The following is a 13,049-nucleotide window of genomic DNA, read 5'->3' as shown; positions in this document are numbered from 1 at the left end:
TTTATCAATTTCTGAATCTTTGGTATGTTTATTTAAGTGGGTGGTTTTGAAATTTAGGGCACCTCAGCTCATCAATTCAAATATTGACTCACTTCCCTGCAGCATACTAACTTATCACATAACTCTGTTTTATTTTCTCTATAACACATCACTTTTTAACATACCTTTTTATATATTCTATTTTTTGTTTGTTTACCTATTTACTTTCTTGTTCATCATTGCCTCCCAAGTAGAAAATGAACTCCATGAGAGCAGGGATAAGACCTTCCTGTTCAGTCCTCTCCCCACATGGAAAGTCCTGGCCCATGGGAAGCCCTTCCTCGGTAAATACTATGGACTAAATAACAGGCTGAATAAATAGTTTAGAGATGTAGGGGGATAAAAGGACATAAACATTTAAGAGAGGTCACTCCTTGATGGTGAAACTAAAAATAAATGAATAAATAAGTTTTGGTGTAACTTTATGTCATCTAGTTTCTCCCCACATATTCCCCACAAAATTCAACACTGACATTAAATTAGTGATTTACGGATTAGTAACATAAACACACGATGTATAAGACCTACAAGGCCCCTTTGAAATTCTTCTAACAAAGAAGGATCTTATCAGTAGTTAAATAAAGATCCAGACAACAGGTGATTCCACGAGGCAAAACACGCTGGAACAAAAAATAAGGGGGATATCCAGGCTGCATAGTTGTTCCTTCTACTCACGCTCACACACAGGAACACTGCTGCTCCAAAGGCTTTTCATTCCAACCAAGACACAACGACTAGTGGAGCTGCCTTTTAATCGGAACCTAAAGAAAAATAAGGAGTACTAACATGTGAGCAATTTCCATCTCTCCCTTCATCTCGTCGCTGACATACTCAGCTTTCTCAATTCAGCATAAATACCATTTGCCGTGTAGGTTCAGGCCCAGCTGAAAGTCTCAGTTCATTAGGGACCTGAATTCAGTAGCTGGCAGAAACTCAGAAGCCATATTATTCTAAAGAATCACAATATCCTGTGACACACAAAGCAATCAGAACTTGTACATCTAATAGTTATACAGACATCATAGCCCAGTGTCACCTACAGAAGTCACTGAACACAGGCTGCACTCCTTCCTGTGCTCTAGACCCACAGCCATCTCGCACTGACAGCCCTCTGACATCCCACTTATTCTAATTAGTGGGTTATGAGGAAGAACAGCTCTCCATCTGGGTGAGAAAAGCAGAGAACATCTTGAAAGAGAACGACAGTGTTCTTTTGCCACGACATTTGTAAGGGCCAGAAAGAGGCTCATGGGATCATATGGGCCAAATGTTCTAGGAAAATAAGAGGGATGAGGGGAGGAGTGTTTGCCACCCTGAAAGGCCCAGCATATTAATGCCTCCAGTTGTCCCTCTGAAATCTGCTGATCCCTGTTGGGTGGTAGGCTTTGTAAATGTCAAAGATTCCTTAGAAAGTGTTAAAAATAACTGCTGTATTTCCCAATCTTGGTACCTCCCACGGACAGATAGTGCAAACCACTGAAAGTACGAGATCTGCATTAATGTCTAATAAGACTACCTAAAACAATAACATCCGCCATTAGATCTCAGTGCCAAGGACATTACTGGTGCGAAGACATATGATTAGATTAAAAAAACTTATCCATACACTGTTACAAATTCCACTGTTGATTGGTTTTAAGTTTCCTGAAACAACCCTTGGCTGACTTTTATCACAATGCAAATAATTTTTGTCTTATACGTCAAACTTTTTACTAGCATACTTCCATAAAATTATATTTTCCTGACCCCAAACAACTATTTACCCACTTACTTCCAGTTCCAACTATGAATTCAAGGTCAGCATCTGTATTTATGTTTATACTTGACATTGAATTATTATGCCATTTTCTTTATTTCCTAATAGTGGTGCCACTGAGTGGTACCCTACACTTATTTCAAAACTACCAGAAGTTAACCTCCCTGGGCACTTCTTTTCCATTGGTCAGCCCCACTTTTTGGATTAACCCCTGAACCCAAGAGAGTGACTATCCAGCAATGAGTCCCTGGTTCTATTGCAGAATACACTCACCCCTCATCACAAATGAAGGACACTTCTGCCCCAAGCTGGAAATTTAGTGGAAAGAGCACCCGACCATTAGGGAGTTGGTCCAGGAAGTCAGCACATGATTTCACTAGGAGGAAAAAACAGGACTAAGACTGCCATCTGAGGGAGAAAGAGATTGTTGATCTGCAAACCAGATGAGAGTGTAGCCACCTGCACATCTTGGGGCTTCTGGGCTCCAGTCTCCTTGGGGCGTACAGCGCAGAGAAGCAGCCCCTCTGAGATCATAGCCGGGCTCACAGCTGTAGAACACTTCCTGCCCAGGGGAAAAGTCATCCTTGTTGTTTGGAGTGTGCTTCCCGTGTGGGATTTCTGGAGGCAGCTGACATGCTGGGGAAAGAACAGCAAAGTACCTGTCAGTTATGGGAAAATATTTTTGCAGTACCCTCTGCCTGCCAGGAGCTTAAAAATCCTAAGAAGAGAGTATAGATTTTAAGAGAAAAGATCTGGTAATTCAGTACTCACATTTTACTGATGAGCAAACCAAGGCCAGAGAGCAGAGCTGTGACTAGAACCAAGGTCTCTCTAAACACCTTGTCTGTTTTTCTTCTACTAAAACGTTCCTAAGACTACAAGCAGAATATTCCTTTTGCTCTCCAGTACTGGCCATCCAGGACATAGCCGTGAGTGCTGGTGGCTAGTTCTGCTCTTACAGTTCCTAGAAAGGTAGCCTTTCTGGCAACAACAAGGGACACATTTGCCCAAGTCTCATCTGACAGACTCCCTCTCCTCACTCACTGTACAGTCAGTCACACGTCCCCTTTCAGTTTTCCTCCCAGCTCCTCTTTCAGAACTGTAAGCCCCCTCCTGGTCCCTATGTGCCAGCCCAGATTCTTCCCCCTCCACTGCTAAGCCAGCCATTTAGTCACCCAAGTCCAACCCAAGAGGACAAGGGAAGCCATCAAGAACACGATCCCCTTAAAAGAAAAAAGCTTGAATTTCTGAAGAGACAACATGTTGCTTAGAGCATATTTTGACTCAAATTTTGGGTGACTCCTTCCATAGCCCAGTTGGTGTGTGCTCAGGGCATCAGAACACATTTGAGCCTCAATCTTAACCATATATAACTGAATAAAAATTTTTAAAAATATTTGCTTGTATTTGAGCCAGTCACTTCCCCTTTCAGAGCCTGAGGGTTTTCAGTAATAACATGGAAGAGTTGGAACAGAATTCCTGAAGTCTAAGGCCTTTTGTAATCAGATGCTATCATTTAGGTCCCATGGCTCATTTGCCTACTGACCCCTCCGATGATAGATCTATGTCATTGTTATCATACATTATTTTCATCTTACATCTCACTATACATTATTATTAGGTTCTGCAATCAGAAAGGCTCTTGAATTGCAGGCCTTGTTCTGTTATTTACTAGCTCTGTGACCTTAGAAATGTTAACATTTCTAAGACTAAGATTTCTCAAAGTAAAAGGGAGTAAGAATAGTTCCTGCCTCACGTTTTTGCTCTAAGTATTAAACAATGCATATAAAATGTGTGTTACAGATGACACAGAGCAAACCATTACTTTTTGACAATTATTATTATCAGAGAGAACATAAAAGAGTTAGTAGTATGTTTAGAGTGTTTATAACAATTTCATCATCCTTGTGCATGCACACACACTCATACACACAGCTTCTTTAATTTCAACAACTCATCATTTACACTGCTGCACAGACCCCCAGCAGAGTCTCAACAGATGAAACTCACCCCTGGAACAGCTTGGCAGCTCAGGAACCCATGTGTTGTTGGCCCAGCATTGCACAACGTTGGACCCTTTCATGACAAAGCCAGGCTGACATCTAAATCTCACAATCTCACTTAAGGAAAATAAACTCTTATTTCCGGATAGTCTAATTCCATTTTCAACTTCTGGAGTTGTGCATTTACTAGCAGAAACACACTGAGGAGGAGGGCTGCTCCAAACTCCAAGCTGATTGTCTTTGCTGGTACAGAAAATCGACTGTTCTCCCACGAGGTCAAATAGCTTTTCTCCATCTGGCCCAGTGAGACACCGATAAGTGACCACTGTTGCATATTGAAAAACATTTCCATTGCTGCTGTAGTAGTCTCCATTGGATATGGCTGGGGGTGGCTCACAAGATATACCTGGAGTAAGGGAAAATGTGGTAAACAACAGCTTAGCTTTTAATTTGTGTGTGTGTGTGTGTGTGTGTGTGTGTGTGTGTGTGTGTGGAAGATTGGCTCTGACTTCACATCTGTGCAGTCTTCCTCTATTCTTTTTTCATGTGGGATGCCACCACAGCTTTGTCTGATGAGCGGTGCTAGGTCCGCACCCAGGATCCAAACCTACAAGCCCGGGGCCACCAAAGTGGAGTGTGGGAACTCCAACAGTATGCCACTGGGCCAACCACAAGACAATTTTTTAGAGCAGTTTTAGGTTCACGGAAAAATTGAGGGGAAGGTACAGAGATTTCCCACATCCCCCAGCACCTACACATGCATAGTTTCCCCCATTATCAATATCCCTCACCAGAGTGGTACCTTTGTTACAACTGGTGAATCTATATTAACACATCATAGTCACCCAAGTCCGTTGTTTACATTAGGGTTCACTCTTGGTGTTGCAAATTCTGTGGGTTTGGACAAATATATAATGACATATATCCATCATTACAGTATCATGCTGAATATTTTCACTCCCCTAAAAATCCTGAGTGCTCTGCCTATTAACCCCACCCCTCACCCCAACCCCTGGCAACCACTGATGTTTTTACTTTCTCTGTAGTTTTGCTTTTTCCATAATTATTTTTTTTACTATGAATTTAAGTAACAAAATACAAAGAATCAAATAACTTCCTAAACTGTTACTAATTACAATACTTTTCTTCTAATATTTTCTAATAATCAGACATATGTTTACATAGTTGAAATTTATGTTTCTGATATGGATTGTGTCTATAATAATTATTTCATGTAAAAATATCAATGTATTATTATGCTTTACACATTTGTGATTTTATGTGGATAATCTCTGTGATTTTATAATAGATTGTTAAGTTATTTACTTACTGCTGAGCTAGTTTTTTCTATTGACTATTTAATAACATCTTTTCAGGTTAAATACACCACCTCTGGCACCACTCATCAAGAAAAGAGAAAAGACTAGAGTGATGGCAGCCTCATGGCTGTGTGAGTCGTTCCTTTATTCTCTTTCCTTTTATTTACAACTAATTGGTCATTCATCACCAAGCAAAAGTGCCTCTGCATGTTACCACAGAACACCCAGGAGATTTTTACCCACCTGTGCTCCAGAAAGTATGTGGATAGGACCTTGAAGGGGCTGCAGACCCAAGGGATCAGTGAACCTGCGCCACCCCCACTTGTCACAACTGGGGAAAAAGCAAAACTGGAGAATGCAAAACAGGGCAGACAAGCAAGGGAGATTGAGAATTTGTGGAAGTCCAGCCAGCCTGACTGAAGAACTAGGCATGCCATAGGAGCAGGATAGAAACGAGTTTGGATGCAGAGGAGAAGGAGAATCTCCAGGAGTCAGTCCTCCTTTTTCCAGCAGTAGCAACAGCAACTTCCCTCACAGAGGAGGTACAAAGAGAAAGTGGTGACTGATTGACTGCCCAGCTATGTGGGTTGCAGCTGGAGGAAACTGTTTATCTCCAGCAGCATGGATTTCTGAGAAGAAACCTCTGTGACTGGGGGGGAAGGAGAATAAAAAGAAAGAGGCAGATGAGAACAACAAAGGACAGTGAAGGGATGAATTCTCTACTCTTTGCTTCAGGATTTCAGCAGGAAGTATGCCCAGGGATCTCTGGGAGTACCCCAACTTGAGGATCTTCCTACTGGCAATGGGAACCCACATAAGCCCCAGGTGCTAAGCCCACATCTCCCCACACTCTGCCACCAGCCTTTTCTATGCCAGATTTTTTTTTTCTGTGCCACGTTTTTTTCTATACCAGCACCTTGCTCCTGAGCGCTGCCCTAGAGCCAGCTCAGGCAAAGAAAATACAAAACTCCAGCTATAGTGTCACATGTTGAACTATAACAGTCAAAGTAAACAACTAAGAAAGGTTTGTGCTACTTCAAATATGGTGGCAGATGCACATTTTGTCAAAAACTATGAAAAATCACAGTAATATGGAATCAAAAAAAGAAAATAATAATTCACTAGCAACCAAACCCAAAGGCATGGAATATTGTGGTCTAATAAAGAATTCAAAATAGCTATTATGAAGAGAGTCAACAAGCTACAAGAAAACTCAGAAAGGCAATTCAATGAACTAAGGAATAAAATTAATGAACAGAAGGAGTTCTTTACCAAAGAGATTGAGATTAAAAAAAAAAAAAACAGACAAATTCTGGAGATGAAGAATTCAATGAATCAGCTGAGGAATGCATTAGAGAGCTTAGGAAATAGGGCAGATCAGATTGAAGAAAGAATTAGCAACCTGGAGGCTGGTAATTTAGAAATGACTCAGAAGAAGAGCAAGAACTAAGATTTTTAAAAAGTAAGGAAACCCTATGAGAGCTATCAGATATGATGAGAAAAACAAATATAAGAATAATTGATCTACCAGAAGGAGAGGAGAGGAAGAAGGGGGCAGAGAGTGTATTTAGAGAAATAATAGCTGAGAACTTTCCAAACCTGGGAAAGGAATTAAACATACAACTCCAAGAAGCTAGTAGAACACCCTATTATCTCAATACAAAGACCTCCTCCAAGATACATTATAACGAAACTGTCAAAAATCAATGATAAATAAAGAATCCTAAAGGCAGCCATGGAGAAAAAGAAAGTAACCTACAAAAGAACCCCCATTAGGCTATCAGTGGATTTCTCAGCAGAAACTCTACTGGCCAGGAAAGAGTGGAATGACATATTCAAAGTGATCAAAGATAAAAGTTGCTAGCCAAGAATACTTTATTTGGCAAAGTTATCCTTCAGGTCTGGAGAAGAGATAAAGGCTTTCCCAGACAAACAAAAACTGAGGGAGTTCACTGCCACTGGACCTACTTTGCAAAAAAAAGGCTGACAGGAGTTCTTCAAGCTGAAATGAAAAGATGCTAATTATTGACATAAAAGCAAATGAAAGTACACAATACTCTAGCAAAGGTGAAAAATAAACGTTCAGAATTAGAAAACTGTAACTCTATGTTAGAATGGTGTGTTAACCACTTAATTATAGTGTAAAGGCTTAAGGAAAAGAGCAAAAAATAACTATAGCTGCTATGAATTCACGGCATAAAGAGATTTAAATTGTGACTTCAAAAGTATAAAAGACCAGGAGTAGAAGGGTGGAAAATTTATAGGTGAATAAAGATAAGATGTAATCAGCATAAAAAGGACTTTTTTATCTATGAGATGTTTTATGTAAGTCACATGGTAACCACAAAACAAAGTCTAGACTCACAAAACATAAAAAAAGAGGAGACCAAGAAAATCAGTATGGAAAACTACCACTTTACAAAAGTAGAGAGAAACAGAAAGAAAGAGAAACAAAATAGCCAGAAGATAAATGATAAGATGGCAGTAGTAAGTATTTACATATCAATAATCACTCTAAATATAAATGGATTGAATTCACTAATCAAAAGGCACAGAGTGGCTAGATGGATAAAACAATGAGGCCTAATTATATGCCACCTACAGGAAACTCATTTCAGTTCTAAGTCACATATAGGCTCAAAGCAAAGGGATGGAAGAGGACATTCCTTGCAAGTAGAAATCAGAAGAAAGCGGGCATAGCCGTACTTAAATCAGACAAAATAGACTTTGGGCCAAAAATGATAAGAGACAATGAAGATAATTATATAATGATAAAAGAGTAAATACATCAAGAATATATAACAATCATAAATATTTACACACCCAACATCAGAGCACCAAAATATATTAGGCAAATGCTAAGAAATCTAAAGGAGAAATAGACAACAATACAATAATAGTAGGGGACTTCAGTACCCCACTGTCAGCAATGGACAAATCATCCAGACAGAAAATCAACAAGGAAACATTGGCGTTGAACCATAGTCTAGAACAAATAGACTTAACAAACATATATAGAACACTCCATCCAACAGCAGCAGAATACACATTCTTCTCAAGTGTACACAAAACATTTTCCAGGATAGATCATATGATAGGGCACAAAACAAATCTCAGCAAATTTAAGAATTGAAATCACACAAACTATATTTTCTGACCACAATGGTATGAAACTAGAAATCAACAACAAGAGGAAAGTTGGAAAATCTACAAATATGTGAAAACTGAATAATACATTTCAATATTATTGAGTCAAAAAAGAAATCAAAAGAAATAAAAATTATCTCAAAACACATGAAAATGGAAACACAACATATCAGATCTTAGGGGATACAGCAAAAGCAGTTCTGAGAGGAAAGTTTATAGTAATAAATGCATATGTTAATAAATTAGATCTCAAATAAACCATCTAACTTTACACCTCAAGGAACTAGATAAAAAAGAACAAAGTAAGCCAAAGTTAGCAGAAGGAAGGAAATAATAAAGTTCAGAGTAGAAATAAATAAAGACCTGAAAAGCAATAGAAAGGATTGACAAAACTAAAAGGTGGCTCTGTGAAAAGATAAACAAAAATGACAAATTTTTAGCCAGACTAAGAAAAAAAGAAGACAAGTAAATAAAATTAGAATTGAAAACAGAGAGATTACAACTGATAGTACAGAAATACATATGACCATAAAAGACTATTATGAACAATTATATGTCAAGAAATTAAATAACCTGGAAGAAATGGAAAAAGTTTTAGAAACACAAAACCTACCAAGACTGAATCAGGAAGAAACAGAAAATCTGAACAGACAAATAATGAGCAAAGAGATTGAATCAGTAATCAAAAATCTCCCAGCACGGAAAACCCTAGGGCCAGACAGCTTCACTGGAAAATTCTACCAAACATTTAAAGAATTTACACTAATCTTCTCAAAGTCTTCCAAAAAATTATGGAAGAGGAAACATTTCCAAACTCATTCTGTGAGGCCAGCATTAGACTACCCTGATACCAAAGCCAGATAAGGACACCACAAGAAAAGAAAACTATAGACCAATATTCCTGATGAATATAGATGCAAAAATTCTCAACAAAATATTAGCAGACTAAATTCAAGAACATATTAAAAGGATTATACACCATGACCAAGTGGGATTTATCCCTGGGATGCAAAGATGTTTCAACATATACAAATCAACAAAAGTAATATATCACTTTAATAAAATGAAAGATTAAAAAATCAAATGATCATCTCAATAGATGCAGAAAAAGTATTTGGCAAAATACATTATAAATTGTATTTTATACATTAAATCCTTTCATTATAAAAGCCACAGCATATTGGGAATAGAAGCAATATACCACAACATAATTGAGGACATATATGACAAACCCACAGGTAAAATTATATAAAATGAAGAAAAATTGAAAGCTTTTCCTTTAAGGTCATGAACAAGACAAAGATGCCTACTCTCACCACTTTTATTCAATATAGTACCAGGAGTCGTAGCAAGAGCAATTAGGAAAGACAAAGACATAAAATGTACCCAAATAAGGAAGCAAGAAGTAAAACTGTCACTATTTGCAGATGATATGATTCTGTAGCTAGAAACTCTGAAAAACTCAACCAAAAAGCTGTTGGAAGTAATGAATGATTTCAATACAGCTGCAGGATACAAAATCAATGTACAGAAATCAGTTGCATTTCTATACACTAAGGATGGAACATCTGAAAAAGAAATAAAGAAAACTTTCCCATTCACAATAGTATCAAAAAGAACAAAATACTTAGGAATAAATTTAACTAGGTCATTAAAGATCTTTAAAATGAAAACTATAAGTCTTTGCTGAAAGAAATTGAACAAGATGCAAACAGATAGAAAGACATCCCATGTTCATAGATCAGAAGAATTAATATTGTTAAAATGTCTATACTATCCAAATCCATGTATAGGTTCAATGGAATCTACATCAAAATACCAATGGCGTTCTTCACAGAAATAGAAAAAAGTATCCTGAAATTTGTATAGAACCACAGAAGACCCTGAGTAGCCAAAGCAATCCTGATGAAAAAGAACAAAGCTGGAAGTATCACATTTCCTGATTTCAAACTATACAACAAAGTTATAGAAATAAAAACAGTATGCTACTGGCATATAAAAATAGACACATAGACCAGTGAAACAGAATAGAGAGCCCAGAAATAAGCCTCTGCTTTTATGGTACACTAATATTTGACAAGGGAGCCAAGAGCACCCAATGGGGAAAGGATACTCTCTTCAACAAATGGTGCCGGAAAAATTGTATAAACACATGCAGAGCAATGAAATTGGACCCCTGTCTTACACCACCCACAAAAATTAACTTGCCATGGATCAAAGACTTAAATATAAGACCTGATACTATAAGACCCCTAGAAGAAAAAGTAGGGATGAGGCTCCTTGACATTGGTCTTGGCAATGACTTTTTGGATATGCCACCAAAAGCACGAACAACAAAAGCAAAAATCAACAAATGGGACTACATCTAACTGAAAAACTTTTGCATAGCAAAAGAAACAGTTAACAAAATGAAAAGACAACCTACAGAATGGGGAAAATTTTTGCAAACCATATTTCGGATAAGTGGTTAATATTCGAAATATATAAAGAACTTAGGGAACTCAGTAACAAAAAACCAATCTGATTAAAACTGGGCAGTAGAACTAAATAGACGTTTTTCCAAAGAAGACATCTGAATGGCCAACAGGTACATGAAAAGATGCTTAACATTACTGATCATCAAAAAAATGCAAATTAAAACCACAATGAGGTATCACTTCATACCTGTTAGAATGGCTATCATCAAGAAGACAAGAAATAACAAGTGTTTGTGAGGATGTGAAGAAAAGGGAACCCTTGTACACAGCTCATGGGAATGTAAATTGGTGCAGTCATTATGGAAAATAGTATAGAGGCTCCTCAAAAAATTAAAAATAGAACTACCATATGATCCAGTAATTCCACTTCTGGGTATTTATCCAAAGAAAATGAAAACACTAACTCGAAAAGATATCTGCACTGTTATGTTCACTGCAGCATTATTCACACTAGCCAAGATATGGAAACAACCTAAGTGTCCATCAATAGGTGAATGGATAAAGAAGATGTGGTATATATACACAATGGAATATTATAAAGGAAGACATCCTGACATTTGTGACAACACTGGATGGACCTTGAGCACATTATGCTAAGTGAGATAAGTTAAAGGAAGACAAGTGCTGTATGATATCACTTATATGTGGAAGTAAAAAAGCAAAACTAGTAAAAACAGAAAATAAAATGGTTACCAAAGGATGGGGGTTGTGGGAGAACAGGACAGATGTTGTTTAAGGGTGTAAACTTAAAATGAGTAGTTAATAAGCCCTAGAAATATAATGCACAATACAGTGAATATAGACAACCATGTTGTATTTTAATCATCAAACTTGCTAAGAGACGAGACTAGATTCCAAGATGGCGCCGTGAGTAGTCCTCTTTGTCTCTCGCCCTTCGAGTCTACAATTATTTGGACACTTATCGCTTGACAAAGGATATCCAGACAGCATCTCAGGACGTCTGAGACACCCACGCGACTATACATCGGAAGGCGGACGGACTTTCCTCCGGGAGGATGTGGAAATAGGTGAAAACTCTCCGACCCCGACAGGCAGCCTAGTACCCGCAAGCGGCTTTCTTCCAACGGACGCCCCCAGAGGATCCACACACATCTAGGGCAGGAGCGAGAACACAACAGAGGAGCGACGGTGGAAACAGGTGACCAGAACCCTACTTAAACCCCCTGCAATTACTCCTAAACGCAGAGGGAAACTTTGGAGTTGCACACCTGAGCCCGCGGGGAGAGTCTCTCCCCGCCATTGGCGGGGAGACCCAGCCTGGTGCTCGGGGCGCCCGGAGGGTCCCAGAGAGACGCCCGCCCCGGGGGACTAGGGATTGCCGGAGATCTCGGAGAGGACCGGGGCAGGGGAACTTTCAAAGGCGCATCTGGCGACCCGGTGGGGAAGCGCCGGAGCTCCGCCAGGCAGCAGACAAAACTCTCTGTCTGCCAGTAGCAGAGGGGCCACGCTGAGCACTCAGGGCTCCCGGCAGAGGCCCGGAGAGAAGCCCAGAGGGCGGGGCGACCCCCAGCTGCCGTTGCCCGCCCCGGGGGACTAGGGATTGCCGGAGACCTCGGAGAGGACCGGGGCGGGGGAACTTTCAAAGGCGCATCCGGCAACCCGGTGGGGAAGCGCCGGAGCTCCGCCAGGCAGCAGACAAAACTCTCTGTCTGCCAGTAGCAGAGGGGCCACGCTGAGCACTCAGGGCTCCCGGCAGAGGCCCGGAGAGAAGCCCAGAGGGCGGGGCGACCCCCAGCTGCCGTTGCCCGCCCCGGGGGACTAGGGATTGCCGGAGATCTCGGAGAGGACCGGGGCGGGGGAACTTTCAAAGGCGCATCCGGCGACCCGGTGGGGAAGCGCCGGAGCTCCGCCAGGCAGCAGACAAAACTCTCTGTCTGCCGGTAGCAGAGGGGCCACGCTGAGCACTCAGGGCTCCCGGCAGAGGCCCGGAGAGAAGCCCAGAGGGCGGGGCGACCCCCAGCTGCCGTTGCCCGCCCCGCGGGACTAGGGATTGCCGGAGATCTCGGAGAGGACCGGGGCGGGGGAACTTTCAAAGGTGGGTCCGGCGACCCGGAGGGGAAGCGCCGGAGCTCCGCCAGGCAGCAGACAAAACTCTCTGTCTGCCATTAGCAGAGGGGCCACGCCCAGCATTCAGGGCTCCCGGCAGAGGCTCGGACAGAAGCCCAGAGGGCGGGGCGTCCCCCAGCTGCTGTTGCCCGCCCCGTGGGACTAGGGATTGCCGGAGATCTCGGAGAGGACCGGGGCGGGGGAACTTTCAAAGGCAGGTCCGGCGACCCGGAGGGGAAGC

At 40.8% G+C, this 13,049-nt stretch overlaps 2 protein-coding genes across 5 annotated transcripts in view; one reads left to right on the top strand and one right to left on the bottom strand.

Moving 5' to 3' along the window:
- LOC106783153 (complement component receptor 1-like protein) overlaps positions 1-13,049 on the top strand; it is a 245,565-nt gene that overhangs the window by 21,188 nt on the left and 211,328 nt on the right. The window contains exon 3 of one of the 4 annotated variants that reach the window (XR_011439067.1): positions 5,175-7,496. The exons of 2 other annotated variants lie outside the window; for them this stretch is intronic. The gene's annotated coding sequence lies outside the window, so the exon portion shown is untranslated. Of the gene's footprint in view, positions 1-5,174; positions 7,497-13,049 lie in introns of those variants that run through there. One more of the 4 variants, XR_011439068.1, reaches the window with a different exon arrangement.
- The window catches only part of LOC100057298 (complement receptor type 2), a 151,469-nt gene that overhangs the window by 20,457 nt on the left and 117,963 nt on the right, over positions 1-13,049 (bottom strand). Inside the window, exons 41-44 of the mRNA XM_070267887.1 lie at positions 3,806-4,204; positions 2,255-2,431; positions 2,069-2,171; positions 715-800 (exon numbers count right to left, since the gene is read on the bottom strand). Coding sequence (XP_070123988.1) covers positions 715-800; positions 2,069-2,171; positions 2,255-2,431; positions 3,806-4,204 — 765 coding nt within the window. The remainder of the gene's footprint in view (positions 1-714; positions 801-2,068; positions 2,172-2,254; positions 2,432-3,805; positions 4,205-13,049) is intronic.

Source organism: Equus caballus, chromosome 5 (assembly GCF_041296265.1).
Source record: "Equus caballus isolate H_3958 breed thoroughbred chromosome 5, TB-T2T, whole genome shotgun sequence".
Lineage (NCBI taxonomy): Eukaryota > Metazoa > Chordata > Mammalia > Perissodactyla > Equidae > Equus > Equus caballus.
Note: the sequence above shows the minus strand (reverse complement) of the source record. Positions and strands in the feature narration are given on the sequence as shown.